The following is a 19,412-nucleotide window of genomic DNA, read 5'->3' on the forward strand; positions in this document are numbered from 1 at the left end:
TAGAAATGCACATGCTGTATGTACAGGGTGTTTCTCTTTGGGCTTCACAGGTCTATTTAAAAAATCCGAGGACACCTAAGCACCTCTTATGAGTTTTTAATGTGAAAGCATGAATGTCATTCTTCCGCTCCCTTAGTTTGTCTGCGGCGTAGTGGCGTGGACAGCCGAGCGCGTGCTCTTGTGAAGTGGCCGCGCCGCACTGAGCTTGGCCGTGCGGCCTCTCCGGAGCTTCCCCGAGCAGGTTGTGCGGCCAGGCCCACACCGCTGCACCTCTTAATGGCGGCCGCTGCGCGCGCTGCGCCACCATGGAGAGGGCTTTTCTGGTGGCCTTTTTTTTTAACTACGCCGCGCGAGAGCCAATGGGAGCCTCGTTTCTTGATGATGCGCGCCAGCCAATGGGAGCCTATCCATCATATTTCTGCTACAGACGACAGGCTTCACTCCATTGGGAACGGAAGGTGCCGTTCGGCGCGGCTTCAAGGCGGTTCGTGCCATGGGGCAGTTAATGCTGTTGCATTAAAAGGGTCATGAAAGCTACATTAATTTGGTCTGCGCAGGCGAGTTGTACTACGAGGGTTGGGTAATTATCTCAATTAGTGGGTTGGGTAATTATCTAAAATCTGTTCATTAACTTTTTAAATGGTGAAAATAAACATAAGGATTTTAGCAAGATTTTAAGCTTGTGAGAAGCGTACTGCTGCACTAAAGTTACCACTGTCGCACAGGTGATGACACTACTGTGCGCCCACCATCCGCATTTTCGCGCTGCCAGCCTTGAGCCTGTTACACAAGTATTTAGTGCCCCACTGCGCTTTCCACACACTCCAAATGTTTCTAAAATTTACTCATTTAGTGGTTTTTGATGACACAGCCAGTTTCTAATTTGAGCCATTAATTTATTTTCACTAATTAAGAAGTTCTTAAACAGATTTTAGTTAATTATCCAACTTATTGTGACGATTAGCCCCCTATATTATGTCCTGCTGAACGTATAACTCGCCTGCAGAGACCGCATTAGTGTAGCTTTCACAGCTTTTTTAAAACAAATCTTAAGTATAAAAAGAACACCCCGTTGTACAGGGCACGGCCATAAGGGCTAACACACTTGGCATGCCTTACAAAATTCAAATTCATAATTTACATACCTGAAAGTGGGTACGCAAACATAATTTCACAAAAAGTTTTATGTTGATTTTTTTCAAAGCTCAAGTCAGAGATGGTAAAATATTAAAAATAGAGCAAAAACAGCGGCCACACATTTCCTATGCCCCATTCCGTATGTTTGTCGTCTGCATACTGGTTTAGGATCTTGCCCCCCGGGTGGTCATTGTTTATATATTTCGTTAAAATATTTAATTATCGCAATTATCTTGCTCATAGCCAGCAATTATCGCAATTATCTTGCTTATAGCCAAAATGCTAAAATGCCAGTTTTTAGCATTTTGGCTTGCAGCAAGTCACTCAGGAGCGAGCTCATAAACCAGTGTGCATACGGAGAACAGGCTGGTGTAGGAAATAGGAAATACTTTACCTCTGATTTTGCTTTATTTTCAGTATTTCACTACCTCAGAATCGGATTCTAAAAAAAAAAAGTACATAAAACGTGTGAAACTACATTTGCATGATCAGTTTCAGATATGTATGTTTGGAGTTTAAATTTTGTATGTTTGTACCCTGTATATGATTGAAGAGGTTGACATGGCACACAGGAACATAGAAACAAAGTGCATACCCTGTCAAAGGCATTTTTAGTTTCCGTCCTGTTGCGAGCAGCGGAGAGGATGAACTTCTCAAAGACTGCAAGCATAATGGGGATTTAAAAGGGAAACACCTAGATTGACATGAAGTTTTCGTTGAAAGCTTCACAGTGCATCTCCATTGGTCATTCGATCAGGGAATAGTTTCCCTTTCTGTGTTCAGGGTTCCCCAGCAAAAAATGCAAAATTTTGGCTGAACACTGTTACTAGGTAGCTTTTTTTTTTTCTTAATGTAGGTTTTGTTATATGCACGTATTGCTTTGTGCCAGATGCACAGGTAAACAAAATATACTGCTTATCAAAGTTGTTTCTTGGCCCCTCAGATCTCATTTCCTTACATTTGTGAAACTTTTCCCATCCGCTCAAGAAGCCGCTACAAAACATTTGATGGAGCAGCTTCCAGCTAGTTTATGCTCCTATGGAACACTCCTACCACTGATTTTATAGGGCGCTTCCACATGGCCATGATGCAACTCTGCTTTTTGCTCAAAATCTCTGCCAGAATCCATGTCGGTGACATTCATCCGCTTTCGTTTCATGTTCGCTGTCTTTCTATTCGTAGAAGCAGTGTTTTTCAGATCACTCTAGTTCTTTTGCGTTGCAATTGACTGTGCCAGTCAGAGTAGTCAGCAACATGAAGGAGAATTGTCTAGTATGCAAATTTTACACATACCGATCTCTATTCGGAGCCAAGACGAGCCGGTGCTCAAGAACTCTGCTCCACGGTGTTTAAGCGGCCCTTGTAGGCAACACCAGGTGGCGCCAAAGGGAGAAAAAAACGGAAGTAAGCCTGGGGTGTGGCGTCCAAAATATGTCCCCAATCACACTTCTTCAGCTCTGTCGCCGATAAAGCCGCCCGCTTGCTTCTGCGTTTTACCAACATCAAAGACAACACTAACAAAGAATCGCTTACGTGCCTACAAATAGGAAAAACACGTGTGTAAAGACGGGAACAGAATGCAGCAAATCTTGAGCACTGACATCGGTAGTCCCGAGGAAAAGAAAGAGAAAGAGAGCCACAGAAAAGCAAAGAAAGAAAGCAGACAAAAGGTTAAGTGTGTTTGTTTTGCTGCGCCGAGTTGAAGTTCGAGTGCCAGTCAACTTTATTTATTTTTATACAATGCACGAGTTCCAGTGTTTTCTTGCAAAGAAAGCTATAAAAGAGCTGGACACAGACCTTACAGGTGATGTTTTGCTGCTTCTGTGTATATTTCTGCGTGCATAAACAAGAAGATACTCTTCTCCGTTTATCTAGAAGATTTGCATACACTCTTACCCTGAGCGTAAACGATCAGGAGGCCAGAATGACCTTGCCTAGTCAGACGCGCCCTAGCTCTCTCTCGAACATTCTAGGCCGAATATTCGAGATGACGCGCATAGTAGATAAAGAGCCAGATAAAGAGCCGTGCGCTTTATTGCCGATTCATTTCACTGCTTCTCTCTCGCAATAGCCAGCTGTTACATCGACGTACCGTCGCCTGCTGCTGCCGCCTCCGACTCTCACAGTTGTTTTCTCAACGCGTGTTCTTCCTTTTGTGTTTCTGGCACAAGTTCGCCCCCATTAAATTTTCAGTTCCTTCCGTTTTCGCCTCATCGTCTGTCATTCGTGACATTTCTGATGTAGGTGAGGGGTAACGCAGCTCATGAAGCATACCCCTCAGAGGCCTCCCAGCGCAGGCCCAGTCCCTGGCTCAAGAAGACCGTCCGTGGAAACGACCGAGACCCGAGGAAGCCGCCGTGTTCAGGGTTTGCCCTTGGAATTCGGTCTACTGCCGGAGAAGACCCACCTGTCAACGAAGCCAACGATGAGCAGCCAATTGTCGCAGACTCCCACCGTTGTCTCCTCTGTCGTTTACCTGCTGTCACCCCTCGTACCCCGACGCCCTTCCGCAGTGAGATCCACAAGGACGTCGAGGACTGGATCGAACACAACAAGCACGTGGCATGCCATAACGGATGGACTGCCGAGCAGTACTTGCAGAACCTCTATTTTTCGCTCGAGGGTACTGTGAGGCACTGGTTCGAGGACCACGAGGCTTCGCTCACGTCGTGGGACATCTGTGTGGCCAAGTTGGAGCAGACATTTGTGAGCCAACACCGATGGCAGCAAGCGGAGGATCTGCTTCAAACACACATTCAGGCCCCCAGCGAAAGCGTTGAAAATAGGCTACGTCTAAGTGCAGGCACCGACCCGCTTGCTCCCGACGAGAAAAAGTTGCACTTTCTCATGGAAGGCGTGAAGTGCGAAACCTTCGGTGGACTTATACGCATCCCCCCAACGACCATTGAAAAATTTGTGACCGAGGCAACCAACATCGCATGAGCACTGTGGGCCAGTGCTGGTCATTATCGAAGACTCGCCAGTGTATCGACTGTTACTGCCTCCTCAACATCTCGCTTTGATGTCCACGATGTCGGTATCGAAAACCTGCGCGAGATCATCCGGGACGTCGTCCGAGAGAAGCTCCAAAAGCTGCTCCCCGCTGCAGAGCACCCAGCAATGGCCCGCCGATCACCGCTACCAGTGTAAACTGTCACGAGAAAGTCCAAAAATTGGTGGCTGCTGGAGAAGCAAAGAAGATAAGAAAACTCCACGAGCTAGGTCCCTGGCATTATGGGACCACAGGGTTTCAAGGGAAGAGCCACAAATAATCATCAATCATTATCGGTCATGCCACGGTGCTAGTGCCTACCTTGGGATGTTTATAAAGAAGGATCCAGGTCGCATCATGTCGGTTCTCCTGTTGATCTCAGCGTTAACACATTGGGAGGCCATGCAAAGTTAGGACACCAGCCAAAAAGAGGGAATACAGGGCTGGCCATGTCGAGGCAGGGTGTAAAAGCCTGCGCTCACTGAGCTGTCGCTGTCACTTCTTTGCACGCTGTTGCAAAAAGCTGCAGATTTTTCTTTAAACAAAGGCATCTAGGCCTTTTATAAATTGTTAGGATGATGCTGTCGGTAGCAGAGAAGGATTTATGGAGGTGAAGCCAGCCTGTGGGGCCTGGCGTACGATGGTTGTGCGTGCCACTGTTCTGTCGTCGTCTTCACCTTCCCAACAATATTGTCATCGGGGCAAAAAGAAGCTTTAATTTACGTGGAAAGTGGCTTTTCTAAATATTTACAGTAATATTCCTTTCTATTGTTATGGCTTGAAACTCCAAAAACTCTGGTGCATTTTGTCATTTGACGTGACAACATTGTACATTAATAATTTTTATGGTAATAGCTTCCTTTGGTCAGCCAGCTTTCCTTAACCAAGTGTAGATTTTTATCAGTGGGCAGTGACTTGAGAGGTTTGCCCGACCGATGAAAGTTAGAACTAGTCCGGTTAGTTCTGTGGTGGTCTCGGTTTCATCTTTCTCTACCGCGATGGTGCGGGTGGCATCCCCCGGAAGTGTGGGCAGCTCTTAACAAGAGTGGCTAGTCTGCATTATGCTCCGCAGCATCCCGCATATTAATGCAGAAGGCATTTTAAAGCTGGCTTGTAGGTTGAGAGCATCGTGAAAGGTTGTAACTAAAAACATAGCACAACCAGGTTTCCTCGCAAAAATTACTTTGCCTCTTCCGGGAATCGAACCGTTGAACTCTTGATCAGTAATCCAATGCTCTTTCGGGTCCGAAAAGTCTTCTAGACAAGTTTTTGGCTTTGTCCAAATAAGTAAGAAATGGAATCTGTGCATACCACAGCATCCTGTCATCTAAAGAAGACTTGTTTGTATCCCATCCGTTAAATACATTTTTCTTATTAAAATATAATGTGTTTTGTCAGCCGAATTCTATGAGAAGACCTTCATGAAGAACCATCATGAAGAATATGATGTCACTTGACACAATGATCATGACATCACATGACGTCCTGACATCATTATAACGTCACGATGACGTCATGGTACCACATGACAGCGTGTGAGTTCACAATCATGTAACCTCATGATGTTGCACACAGATGTGCCCAGATCATTCACAAACATATTCTGTGCTCCCCGGTATTTGTTAGCTTGATCTAGCTAGTATAATTTTTTTGGAGTCGGGGCAGGGGAAACGAGAAAGAGGCAAGCAGCTTCTTGACAATACCCTCGCTTCCCATTTATGGTGGTGACTTTCTGCTTTCTAAACAAGCGCCGTGCTAAGCGAACCTCTCATTTTTCTGCATTGGATCAAAAAAGTAGGGATGGAGCAAGAAAAGTGGGAGGAGGAAGAATGATACTAATTTTCTTCCAGCAAAATGATTGAGGACAAGTCAGAAAAAGTTCATATTGGCTCACTTGCTTTGCACAGAAGGAGACTACATTGGCATACTCTTCTACATATATAATGGTCATAGGCTTTTTATGTTCAATTCGCTCAAGATGAACAAAGTTGGTGCTCTGTGTACATTCTTAAGTAGCCCTAGAGAGTGCAGCTCTAGTACAATTATGGTTGCTGCATTTGTGTGTCTATCCAGAGGGTTTTATGTATGTTCTTCACCATTGTGGAAAATTGGTTTTCTTTTAGCATGTTTTATGTACAGTAGACCCTCCTTAATTCAAGCTCCAGAAAGCCACGAATTTTGTTTGAATTATTAGAAGTCTGAATTAGCAGAGATTCATTTAAGTAGGATTTAAAATAAAATTATGATCTGCCATATATGAATGGCTATTTATAGGAAGCCAATATTTGATTTCCTCTACATAGGCCTACTGATCATGAGCAGGTATGCAGCACATGAAACATCTATGAAATGTATTACATAAGTTGATTTATCCCTAAAAAATGTTGTTTATCGCGTACTGCTTAGACAGCACGTGACAACTCAAAACAAAATTAAGTTTGCTCATCAGGCCATGAACTTGTCTGATGTTAAAAAAACGATAAACGATGAAAACGGGATTCATGCGGCAGTTTTCATCGCAACTCGCACGGACGCTGTGATGTGGACCTATGCCATGCCGCCACGTCACAGCGTCCACGCAAGTTGCTATGAAAATTTCCGCGCTGTGTCCGTTTTCATAGCTCATGGTGCCCTCTACCTGAGCCCTGTTGAGTGCGCTTCTCACTGAGCACCAGTACACTACGAAAAAGCAACACCCGCGGAAGCAAGTTCCCCGGGTGTTGCTTCCCTGCAGTTTACTGGTGCTCGAAAAGAGGTGCACTCAACGGGGCCACGAGAACAAAAGGTATGAATTACATGAAAACGCCATTCAAATATAGCGGCTTATGAATACATTAAAAACATAGCGGGACAACCGAAATTTTGAAATTTGTCTGAAGTAACCAGAAGTATGAAATGGAAGTTTGAATTATTCCGAGCCTGCTGTATTGCATAAATCGGGGGTCTCCAAACCCCGGTCCGCAGGCCAGATCCGGCCTGCGGAAGTCTTCCGACACGCCCGCAACTGGCCGCTGTCCTTCCAACGAAGCTCGACCCGCAGCCAACTTCCAGCAGATCTGCTGCTACCGGCGCAAAATGAAGTGCACAGAAAGAAATAGCGCCGCAACATGGTCCCGATGCACAGACGAAGATAGTAAAAAAAGAGAAACTGCATTGTAACGCGGGTCCTCTCGCCATAACATTAGGAATTTAGCAAACCGTTACCATGTTCCGCGTACCGCTCTACCGGTGCCTTTGAAACATGCTTTTAAGCGCACGCCCCGTAATCACGGCAGTATCACCCGGGCACACGCTTAAATTAAAAGCATGCTTCAAAGGCCCCGGTAGTGCGATATGTGGAACACAATTACGGTTCGTTAAAAGTTTCTTTTGAATAGTCATCGCCAGCGTCATCATTCTTAGTCCCCAACTTCATGGCACTATAACTACCGCAATATCATGAGATAGTCCACTTAAAATCGTAATTAAGTCGGTTGAAAATAAGGAGCAAATGAACTTTCGGTGTGCGATCAAAAAAAGTTGAAAAATGCTAGTTTTAGATTTTGTGACCTGCAAAACTTCTAATTGCGGGGAGGGGTGGGGCGATAAACCAAAGACGACCGTCCTTCCCAGTAAGCAATGTTCACTTATCTCCCGTCGTGGCTAAGTAACACCATTTCTTCCGAGGTCAGCATTGAACAGGTCCTTGCAAGTAATAAAAGTGGGTTATCTTCCATTGTTTTTGATAAAAAAGCAAATTGTGCCAAAAATAGGGGGAGGGTTATCTTTAAGGGTGGGGCATCTCTCAACAAGATATTAGAGTTTGTTAATTGTCTTTGCGTTCTCATGTGCATTGTGCTTAGTGTCCTTCGTCACAGATATTGCATATTTTCAGCATTAGTTTTATCATTCTCATTAGTCTTTTGCACTGGGCGAATGTGCCAAATTTTTCATGTGTTTTGATTTATGCCTGGTGAATTTTCTTGGTCACAATTTTTGTGTATGATCATAATTAGCTAAATATAAAGCTTCAGACTGAAGTATTGAAGTATGCATTCATCCACCTAAAGCCGGGGTCCCATTGCTCATACGTCATATAAAAGACAGTCTGAAAACATGTGTCACCATAGTATCCTTGGCTCAAATGCCACGGATATTGTGTTGACTTGCCAAGTTTCTTCTTGAACTCATTACCATGCAACATCCGAAACACGAACCTCGTGGTGACTCGGTGACTTGCGTTAGAATCTGTCTGTCTTTTGTGTGACGTAGAAGCAGTGTGACCCCGGCTTTAGGTTGTTTTTAATACTTACTATAACAATAGTTTTTGCGTTAAATTGCTTATCTAGGGCTCTTAATTTAGTTTTCCCTCCTTTATATTTACTCGTTTTTTCCGGCCCTCATGGCTGCAACAGACCCCTAACCCAGCCCTTTAGCCAAAACGTTTGGAGAGCCTGGCATAAAGCATGAAGTAAATGCTTATTGCTGTACATAATTACTCTGGCTTTTATTTTAGCAGTCTATTGTAAAAGTAATTGTGTTGTGTGTTTGTTTAGACAGCGAGAAGTTAGCGCCAATAAGCACCTCGTGTCTCCGCTGGAGATGAGAAATTTATTATACTTACTCAAGTGATAGCCACACTGTTTCTGCAGAAAACTCGAGGGTTCGCTTTTCTGCGGAGCACGCAGATTGACAATTACCGCGATCAGCAGCATGATTCCAGCGGTTTACAGGACAGAGATAATGTTTTCGTGCGAAGATACCATCTGTGAAGATTGCATTTGTATGGAGAATCGTGTTCTCCATCTGGTCATTCGCTGTGTTATTTATGCGCAACGCAATGACGGGCTGTATATGTGTTCTGTGGGAAAGTAGATGGAAGGGCTTTGTTCATAAGTAGTGCGGCTATTACTCGAGTAAATATGGTATTGCAGACGTGTGACCAGGGGGTGGGGGGGGGGGGGGGGGGAAGTTAAGAGTTAAAATAAAAACAGATAAACCTACTGCATTCAAAATAAAAAAAAAAAAAAAAAAAACACCTGTATCGGACAACCTATGGCAGTATTTCGCAGACAGTGCCTTAGCAGTGCTTGCTGACTTGTATGTGCTATTGACGGGTAGCGCAGCATTAGACACGAGAGATGGCGGTGTCTTGGCCGATTATCTCTGTAGAAGGAAGGGGGTGCCCTGAGAAGTTTAAGTGCCTTTTTTCGTATTTACTTTATTTAAAATATTATCACACTTTCAAAAAGATTGTCTGCTAAGCTTGTCACCAGCATGCCCTCGACGTTTCCCACATCTTCCGGCAGCATTTCGCAGACGGAATGCGGAACGCCACCATGGATTGCCCAAAACTCGTTCCTCTTTTTTCTCTTTTGAACTAGGTAAACTCACCGGAATGCACTCGTCTAAGTTTACCAATGATATTGGTAAACTTGGACTGCAGCAGAGGCACGGCAAACTGCTGCGAATCACAATGCGATACGTTGGGAAATCAATTTTTGCAGCCGTTAAAGTTGGTTTGAAGCATTGGTCTACACGCTGTAGATTCATATATCTGGCTTTACAAAAGAGAAACTGTTGATGCGTAATAGACATGGTTCTATATTTTTACTGTTTGGACAAGAATAGAAGTACAGCTATTACATAAACAAGTCTAGTACAACTTTTTCATTTGTAAGCACCCAATGTATGTGCACAAAAGGCCACCTGAAAAAGATTGTTTAAGCTATGCAGGTTGTGGCAAAGGAGCACTATGACATTACCGGTGTTATGTCATGGAGAAAGGGCTATCACTAAAGATCCCAACTGAGGAAAGGTAATACTTATGAGAAATTACACATTCTAAATTTTTTAATACAGCTATTCGACTCATTCTCTCGGCTGAAAACACATTATTTGTATTATGATAGGGAAGCTTTTAATATTCACATGTGTCTAATCTCATGCTGTCTGCATAGCATGAAATGTTTAGATACTTGTGCACTGCACAACACTCTTAGTGCAAACAACTGATTCCCAGTTTTTCTTTTGTTGTATTTAAATTTAAAGGCTGTTATCAAAACTACAAGGACGGTGGAAATTGCTCACAAGGCATTAACCTAAGCGATAAAATTTAGGGCCTGACAATGTACTTGCATATAAAATTTAAACAATTGCCAATGTTGTGTTTGTGTCACACTGTGTCAGGAGCAAATTTAAAGGGGGGGGGGGTGCATTCTCCTTCCTAAGCCCCTTTAAGAAGGAATGTTTAGTTTTCGATGAAATGGCAATTATTGGGTCAACAAAATAGATGTCGGCAACACTTTGCCCTCCTTCTCCAAGCTTAACTCATAAATCCGCCCTGCGCAGTGTATATATGCACTACCTTTCGTTTCGTAAATTTTAATTTTCAGACAGTTGTGGAATTGTCGTTCAAGATTTCCTGTCTTGCTTCAGGGCACGACGAAACTGACGGAGATGTTGGCATCCTTCCGGCACTGAACAGGAAGTGCTTGGATCCTCTATCCCTCTTGCGACACCTGGAGAAAGATGCGTCTAGTGTGGTGCATTTCACCGAAGAACAACTTGAGGTACGGGACGGACTCAAATTCGGAGGAAAAATCTCAGATTTCTTATAAAATGGCATGCTACAAAAACTAGTTCCACGTTTGAACCCGGCTTGGAAATACGGTCAGTGATGAACAAAATAATGATTTGAAGAGTTTCTAGCTTGTAATTTTGCAGCAATATACTGTAAAACCCTTTACTTTGGCGACCCTTAATTTTCGTGAATCGGACACAGAGAGCATAAACGTGGCCACTAAATTTCGCAAAGTCCATATGCCTGCATTGCAACACTTAGGAACCAAAATTTTCATGTGCCTTTAAATTTCGCAAAATTTTCAGTTTGCGAATTTCGCGAAAATGAACCGTAGTGCCTTGGACGAGCCGAGCTCGTCAGCCACTTTCTGGCTAAAAATGCCATGGACGACCTCAGCTCGTCGAGTGGTTTTTCCGGTAGCCCTCAATTTGTTTATCTTTGTTGTTGCGCAGTTAGTCTCGGAAGTGCCGAAGGAGTCTCTTGACCCGAGGATGTTCAACCTGTCCTTTGTGGAGACGGTGAGGGACACCTGTGGCAGGCTGCTGGTCGAGAGGAGAGAAGCCCAGGAGGCCATCGACCTGATCAAAATCCTGGCACGCTCCAGCCAGGAAGCCTTCTCAGATGCCAAGCCAGGGAACACACGGTGAGGTTCTCTCGCTGGATTTTCTGGACTAGTCGGATTCAGTCTCTGCATAACAGCATCACTGCCCATCGCCTCGACATTGATTACAATCAGGGTGTCTAGCGACCGGGAAAACCCGTAATTGTCAGGGAAATTTTAATTACCGGGAAAAATCGGGGAATTGTCAGGGAAATTGTCAAAAAGGTGAGTCCAGTCAGGGAAATTGAGCCGGATACGCCATCGAGTGCCCTGAGCAAAGACTTGAGAACTTGGGGGCAGAAAAATAGGCAATAAATTCTCCTTGAGCGGAGCGCGGGCTCTGCTCACCCGATGTAGAGTGTGCTACCCGATGGAAAGGGAACAGCCGACAAATCCAGTCCAACCCTTGGATTGGATTGAGGGCGCGACACTAGGTTAGATCCAGTTAGAGCTACTAGATTTAGTAACAAATGGGAAAGCCACAGACTCCAACCCAATCCAAGCCTTAAGCCCAAAGTATCCAAAAGTGTGCATTGTGGGGATTCCTCTGGTCTCCCTTCCCCGATGGCTGTGATAACGGCCGCGGGTCGGAACGCTCGGCCTTCTTCGCCGTGAGCTCCGACCTGTTCGTGAGGCGGAGGGCCGCCTGGCTTGGGGGGCCCTCCTCTCACTCTCTCCCGGGGGGACCTCTTTCCGTCCCCCCGCTCGGATGCGAATCACTGCCGACAGGCGAGGAGGTTTCGCCTCTTGTTTTCCCGCTTTCGGGAAAGGGACTCGTCCGGTTGACCGCGAAAGAGATAGGACGTGTGTCGGCGACTTCTCTGATGCTTCCCCGGTCTTGGCTCTCCGGAACCCCGCGTCTGGCCAGGTAAGGACCTTTTCTTACCATGCCGGCGCGGGGGGCATTTTGGATGGGGACATTGCAGTTCATTTTAAGAGTGTGTTAATAAATGCTCTTGGACTCTGTCCTTACTCTGGTACGTGTGTCTTCTCTTCCGCTATTATTCGAGGGAGTGAGACAAGCTAGACGATCATTGGCACCGACGGAGGTAATTAATCGAACCGACCCGCGGTAATGTAGCCCTAAACGTCGTCTATATTACCGCGGAGATGTGGGGACCGCGCGCTACTAGGTTTGACGTCTCCTTTGAGATATCGCCGCTGTTGAGATAATCCTTTGGTTACTCTATCGGTACCTGTGTTGGTAGCAAGATCCCACATAAAATGGCGCCCAACGTGGGGCCACGACTTCCTTTATCGTGGTCGTGGCTCCTGGCCTCCGTCCCTTTTGTCCGGCCTTTGCCAGCAATTCCTTGCCTTTGATCGCCCCGTACTACGAGCGTCCTGATCTCGCCACTTATGGTTGAGCGATTAATGCCGAGTCGGCAACCCGCAGTGCCACTCCTTTGAGCGAGCGCAGTGTGATTCGTACGCGTGTTCCTGTTTTGAATTGGCGTGCGTCAAGCAACATTCGTTGTTGCGGGAGGCCCTTTGTTCTCCATGCTTGAGGCGAACCCTTCACCTGTGTGTATTTGGGTTCCTTGCGCGCCACCAACAACTTGTCCTGAAGGGAAATTGTATATAGAAGTTTTGATGATGTTTTTGAGAACCATTCGGACTTTCATGTCCGGCGGCGAGTGAGGCTTGGCAGAAAAGAGTAGCGAAGGATCAGCAGTGCAGTCTGGGAATGTAAATATTTGCGTTTTCTTTGACTCTGAGTAGTCGCGGACGCTCAGTGGTGGAAGAGTGACTCTAAGACTCTTAGCAGTTACGTTGCTCTGAAACCTGGCCTTGCCTCAAAAGAAGGGTCCACACCGTTGTGAGCCCTTGATCAAGCCGTATCGAGTGCAAGACATGTTTTTCTATCCTCGGTAAACTAGCTAGCTCAAATATTTGGCGAAGCTGGCAGGTTTGAGCGTGTGAGCTGCGGCCCCTTTTGTCTTCCTCCGTGGGGAGCAAGATGGCGGCTATTTTGCGCGGGAACTTGCATCTTCCCCGCTCGCAGACGCGCATGCATGGCGGTTTCTTTCTATCCGCCCCTTCGAAGTCCCCGTATCCCTTTACCTCGACTTCAGAAGACGGGCCAGCTGCAGACTGTTATCTGTTTTTGGCCACTTATAGTCAACGGACTCTTCCGGTAACTATGAAACCGGGTATTGTAGGCAGCCTCTGTGTTAACTGCCTGCGCAAAGGATTGAGAACTCGGCTTTTTTCCTAGAAGCTCTCTCCCCGGTGCCCACATTAAGCGAACTCAATTAGTTTGCTTGGTATGTGGACGCGTTTCGAACGGAGGGGCCCTCTTTTTATGGCTTCTTCTTCCGGTGTCGAATCGGGTCACTCTGGCATGTTCCTGTCACCGTTGACGAACTGGCCACCTTTTTTTGTGGTTTTTGTTTGTCGTTTGCCCCTGCCCGTTTTGCCGCCTTTGCGGCCCGAGGCAGGCGAGCGTCGGTTGCGCGCGTCCCCTCGTTTGGAGGCGGCGGCGCCCTTTCTTCCCTTTGGGGAGGTCTACGGCCGGCTCTGGGCGTGTTGGCTGCTGGCGCATTACGACTTCGCAGGTCTGCTCCCAGGTCGTCTACTCCCCTTCACCAGCCCACTGCGGCCGAGATGGCGCCGAGCCCCCCCGGGCAGCGTGTCTGGGACTTCCCCAGCTGGTCTCCGCTGGTGGGCGGCGGTCGTTGGTCTTTTTGGTGCTTCCGCCTTCACGACCGCCTGACTGCCCCCCACTGCAGGCCGGCTCGTACCGCGACACCTGGGTCCAGCGGCGTCAGCACGGTGCCTTGATGCTCTGCGGTGCTGTGGCGGCGACTGTGAAGTGCCTGGAACTTGAACTTTCCGGGTCTTCGGTCCTGCGGGCCAGCTGTTGACGGCGGACACTGTGAAGACGCGCGCTGGGTGTCTGGTGTATATGTTTGGGGGTGCACAGAGAGATATATTATTTTATGAGAGCAGGTGGGCCTCCTTTATTCTTTCTTGAGACCCACCTACCGTTTTAAGGAGGGGGGGATGTGGGGATTCCTCTGGTCTCCCTTCCCCGATGGCTGTGATAACGGCCGCGGGTCGGAACGCTCGGCCTTCTTCGCCGTGAGCTCCGACCTGTTCGTGAGGCGGAGGGCCGCCTGGCTTGGGGGGCCCTCCTCTCACTCTCTCCCGGGGGGACCTCTTTCCGTCCCCCCGCTCGGATGCGAATCACTGCCGACAGGCGAGGAGGTTTCGCCTCTTGTTTTCCCGCTTTCGGGAAAGGGACTCGTCCGGTTGACCGCGAAAGAGATAGGACGTGTGTCGGCGACTTCTCTGATGCTTCCCCGGTCTTGGCTCTCCGGAACCCCGCGTCTGGCCAGGTAAGGACCTTTTCTTACCATGCCGGCGCGGGGGGCATTTTGGATGGGGACATTGCAGTTCATTTTAAGAGTGTGTTAATAAATGCTCTTGGACTCTGTCCTTACTCTGGTACGTGTGTCTTCTCTTCCGCTATTATTCGAGGGAGTGAGACAAGCTAGACGATCATTGGCACCGACGGAGGTAATTAATCGAACCGACCCGCGGTAATGTAGCCCTAAACGTCGTCTATATTACCGCGGAGATGTGGGGACCGCGCGCTACTAGGTTTGACGTCTCCTTTGAGATATCGCCGCTGTTGAGATAATCCTTTGGTTACTCTATCGGTACCTGTGTTGGTAGCAAAATCCCACAGCATCTGGCGGCCATGACTTGGCCATGCTGCCTTTCGGTTATTGACATGTGTGGTTGAGCGTTGTGTTTTCATCGCGTTTCTGGAAGTGGTCTCTTCACTGGCGATGTCGGCGACAAGAAAGTGTTTGGTTAATCCGGACTGGACGAACCCAAATATTTCAGAATGTGCAAGTTAGATTAAGCCCGTGCAAAATGATCCTCACAGTGCTCAATGCTCAACACCTTGTGTTGTAATGGTCATATATTTAGCCACCTCTGCAGTGATCAGGGAATTTCACCTGAAATTGTCAGGGAAAACTTCGAAAAGTCAGGGAATTTCAATATAATAATTTGCTAGACACCCTGTACAACGTACCGCAGTCAATTAGAGGATCTTGCCTCGTAATATTATGTATTCCTTGTGTTTCAAGTATTGTTCTTTAATATGTGGACGAGTCTCTGACTTTTCTTTTCCCGTTTTTGTGCTTTTGTGTTGGTGCACCAAAGAGATGACCGTCATGGTTGTTTCTGGGGCATCTATAAATAAAGAATATTATTATTGTTAGTCTCTGTCAGAGTCTTGGAACACGCTCAGAGTACTAAAAGCCGTAACATTTGCATTTCACCAAGCACAAAGATTGAGAGAAACTCTCACCTGACATTGTATCTTTTTCACCTTCTATTTCAAAGGCTGTGAAGTTTGCAGCAGTATTTGACTCATAATATACCGTGAAGTCCCAAAGATAATTTGAGCTTTCACAGGCACCTACTACTTTCTAGCAGGGTATGCAGAGGCCTACCATTGCCATTTACAGAAGGAAAGCAGCACATGATGAGGCACTGGTAACTTTGGACTCGGAAATGCAATTTGCAGTGCCTCGCCATTCATCTGGCCTACTTTGTGTGAACGTCTGTAATTGACTGTACCCACGTTTTGCGGTAAAGTAGTCGTGCGGGCTTTGTTCACAAAAAGTTTCTACTATCTGCGATACTTTATGCTAATTTCAAGACAAGCTACTTTTATACAATACTAGCAAGGCACAGGTTACATAAACAAACTGCAACACGTGATGAGAAAAAGAAAGACCACCACCTTAAAAATAAATTACTGGACACTTAAGACCGCTCACGTGTAGGAATGCGAAAGCCTACGTATGCGGAGCATATTCCTACAAGCTCCGTAGAGGCCGGCCAAGCAGCCTCTATGAAGGCTGGCCAGCCGAGCTCTGGAGAGCGGCCAGGGCGGTGTTGTGGCGCGCGGGCTGTAGCCAATTCGTCGCAGCCATTTTAATAGCCGTTCCGCAGAGGGAATTGTTTTGTCGTTTTTTCGCGGTTACGGCGCAGAGGGAATTTCTCTGCCTTTTTTCGCGGTTACGGACAGCACCGACTCCTCTATGGGACAGTTAATGCTTTCGCATTAAAAAGAAATTCTGCTCCTCAACAGTCACAATCGCCCCTAATGAAGAAGCTAAGTCAGTTTCGAAACATTGGGCCCCTTCACATTTAGGGATTTGTTAGAAGACTCTTTTAGCCATGTTAGAATTTTCACCCAATGAGGCAGATTTTTGTAAAGTATATTCACACTTGAAATATGCTCCTAAGGTCAGAGCTCCTCCAATATTCTGGATGATTGGTTCTAGTGTAACCTTGTTATGGACAAAGCTTAAACATCTATGTTTCAGCACAACATGTGGAGGGAGGCAGCCATAGCGATTTACAGCCGACCAGCAAATGAGGAGGTACAGGACGCAAAACAGCGACCTTTGTTGCGATTCCGAGCGTGATGCTGACATGCTCAGAGTTTTGGTGCAAGACAAGATCCGTTCCGTGGTCTTTTTTTATGAGCTGCAATGATTGTCCTCTGTATACTGTGCAGGAAATTGGATGCCTAGTCTCGTTTCATCAAAAGCTACGCTATACCAAGCTTGTTAAAGGGGTAAGGAAACGAAAATTGAAATATTCAAATTTCGTTTGGAAACGAGTCAAGCATGACTGATAATAACCGTAAATGATAATCACACATTTGTATTTTGAACAGCTGGCTATATTTTTCATTCCAAACGGTGCACTCGTGCAAGCACTTGAAGAGAAGCGAACGGAGAGCGCGATGTGTCATGGGATATCCGGCACAAACAAAAACAGAAAGAAAAGATTCCTTGTATTCGTGACGTAGGTAGCAATGCTGGCATGGTTATGAGCTGTGTCGTTGGTGGCATTGTCAGCATTGTGGTGGTGTCAATAGCGTCAACGCATTACAACCAAGCCGTTTGAAGTGTCCCTGGGGTAACGAGCGTGTTGCTCGCCCAAGGAGCATGTAGCTTCCACAGCACTGTCAGCTTGGGGATGAACAGGGTGGTAAAAGCAACTTTTGTCCGAGTTTTGAGCGACGTGCTAATCTTCTAGGGGGAGAATGACTGTGTCCAGGTACACAAACAAGGGTCCGAGAAAGAGGGAAGTACCTCCTTTCTGTCTTCTTGGACTGTTTGGTACAATGAGCGATTTGTGAGTTGAGGAGGAAAGCTAAGAAGGAAAATGTTGAAATTTCAAAGAGCGGCGCTGCTCCGATGGAACTTGTTACATCATGACTACGTAGCAAGTTCCCCAGTGTTGCTAGATTACCTCCCAAATAGGCTCCACATGCATCCACCAGGTGCACATTGAAAGATTGTTTAATTAGCTTTAAAATTAGTTTGCTCGTGCCTTTCAACAAAAGACTGGTGTTTTTGAGGTTATGCTGCAATATGCAATGCATTAAAGCTAAAAAATGAGCACTGGAATTTCATTTCCCTACCCCTGTAAGGCCTTCTTAGGGTCCCCGAAACACTCAACCAAGCAATAAAACTTTTTTTTTTTAATTGATGCTTAGCATTCTGCATGTACACTGAGAGGGTAGGGTTGATTAGTCCATGTTTCAGAGCTTCAAAAATGTCTTGCACGCATTTAGTTTTTTTTATTTACCCTTTTGTAATCGTAATTGTCGATTATCCCTCGTCCTTCCTGGTGGATGGGTCCCCCATCACTTCCGCTGATCCAGAAGGGGTCCCCGAAATGTCAGTGGCTGAGAACCACTGTGTTCATGTATCAGTTCTGGTCATCTGACTGCAGGGAGCATATAAGGGTCTCTATCTTGGATCCCGAGGATTCATTATTCTGGTGATATTCAATAACCCCAGCCAGTGGCATAGCCATTTTTTTTTGGGGGGGGGGGGGGGGGGGAGGAGGAGGAGGAGGAGGAGGAGGAGGAGGAGGAGGAGGAGGAGGAGGAGGAGGTTGAGGTGGCTGGGATGTCCATGACTTGGGGTGCGGAGAGGGGGAGGGGGGGTCATAATGCATGTGTATATTATAGGGTCGGCTGTATTTGGGGGGAGGGGCTAAAGCCCCATAAGCCCCCCCCCCCCCCCCCCCCCCCCCCTGGCTATGCCCCTGACCCCAGCCAACAATATATGGCTTCAGTACAACATATTGTCAGGATTTATTTTGACATGTTGGTACGGAATGTTTTGTTTTTCAGTGCTGATAGCGAACAGACTGGTGAGACTTCTGGGGAAGATGACAAGGACAGGATAAGTGGTAACTGCATTCATTGTTTCTGGTGTATTTAACTGAAAATAAATTATTTTATTTTAAGAAATTATTTTTGTTGTGTGTTATGGTTGTGATACTCTTTGTAAAATTTTCATTTGGCATTTGTGATGTAACTCTGTGACTTTTATTTATCTGTAATTTCTTCTGTATTGATTTGAAAATTATATTGGGTACAGTATTTTTATTTTAATGGTTGTCAATGCCTTAAAAACATACATACCAGCATTAGTACCAACAAGCTCAACTCTTAACCGTTACTCAGCATTAGAAGCTTAGAACTTTACTTCACTGTAAGGAACAAATTTTTTGACCCTGAGTTATTGGTACAGACACTTGAATATAACTAGGGTTCCGTGTTTTCAGATAAATCGGGAAAATTTAAAAATATCCGCTGGTAAAAATTTCTTCAGTTTGGATTTATTCTGACAAATCTTGAATTTCAATGTTTAAAAAAAAGAGAAGAAAAAAAGAGTTTGGTCGCTGCACAGGATCAATACATAGCTTGCATGTGACATCAGTCCATCCTTCTTTCTGATGGCCAGAAGTGCCACACTGGAGCTACTCTCTCATGCACCCTTGCCCCCTTTATGTCTGACCAAGTGATGTCAGTGGAAGCTATGTATGGTTCTAAGAAAATGCCACCCTAGTTTCCTTTCAAATCTCGAGTAATTGGCGAAATCTCATCAGTGTTCATTCAGAACAACAGGTCATTGTATTTCTGGGTCACAACAAAAACCGCTGTTCCAGTTTGGACCATACTTCTAGTATTTGTGCTTGCTAGAGGAAAACGAGGGGTTGGGTTTTTGTAACAGTGAAAGCTATGAACCACAGAGATTTTATAAAAGGGGGTAGGGGCAGTTGAA

At 46.0% G+C, this 19,412-nt stretch overlaps 1 protein-coding gene across 1 annotated transcript in view; it reads left to right on the top strand.

The window, feature by feature from the left end:
- Positions 1 to 19,412, top strand: part of LOC8029935 — a 51,091-nt gene that overhangs the window by 20,090 nt on the left and 11,589 nt on the right. Inside the window, exons 4-6 of the mRNA XM_040216162.2 lie at positions 10,547 to 10,680; positions 11,144 to 11,334; positions 18,476 to 18,534. Of these exons, the coding sequence (XP_040072096.1) occupies positions 10,547 to 10,680; positions 11,144 to 11,334; positions 18,476 to 18,534 (384 nt within the window). The remainder of the gene's footprint in view (positions 1 to 10,546; positions 10,681 to 11,143; positions 11,335 to 18,475; positions 18,535 to 19,412) is intronic.

This window comes from Ixodes scapularis, unplaced genomic scaffold (assembly GCF_016920785.2).
Source record: "Ixodes scapularis isolate PalLabHiFi unplaced genomic scaffold, ASM1692078v2 PGA_scaffold1__304_contigs__length_218370807, whole genome shotgun sequence".
Taxonomy (NCBI): domain Eukaryota; kingdom Metazoa; phylum Arthropoda; class Arachnida; order Ixodida; family Ixodidae; genus Ixodes; species Ixodes scapularis.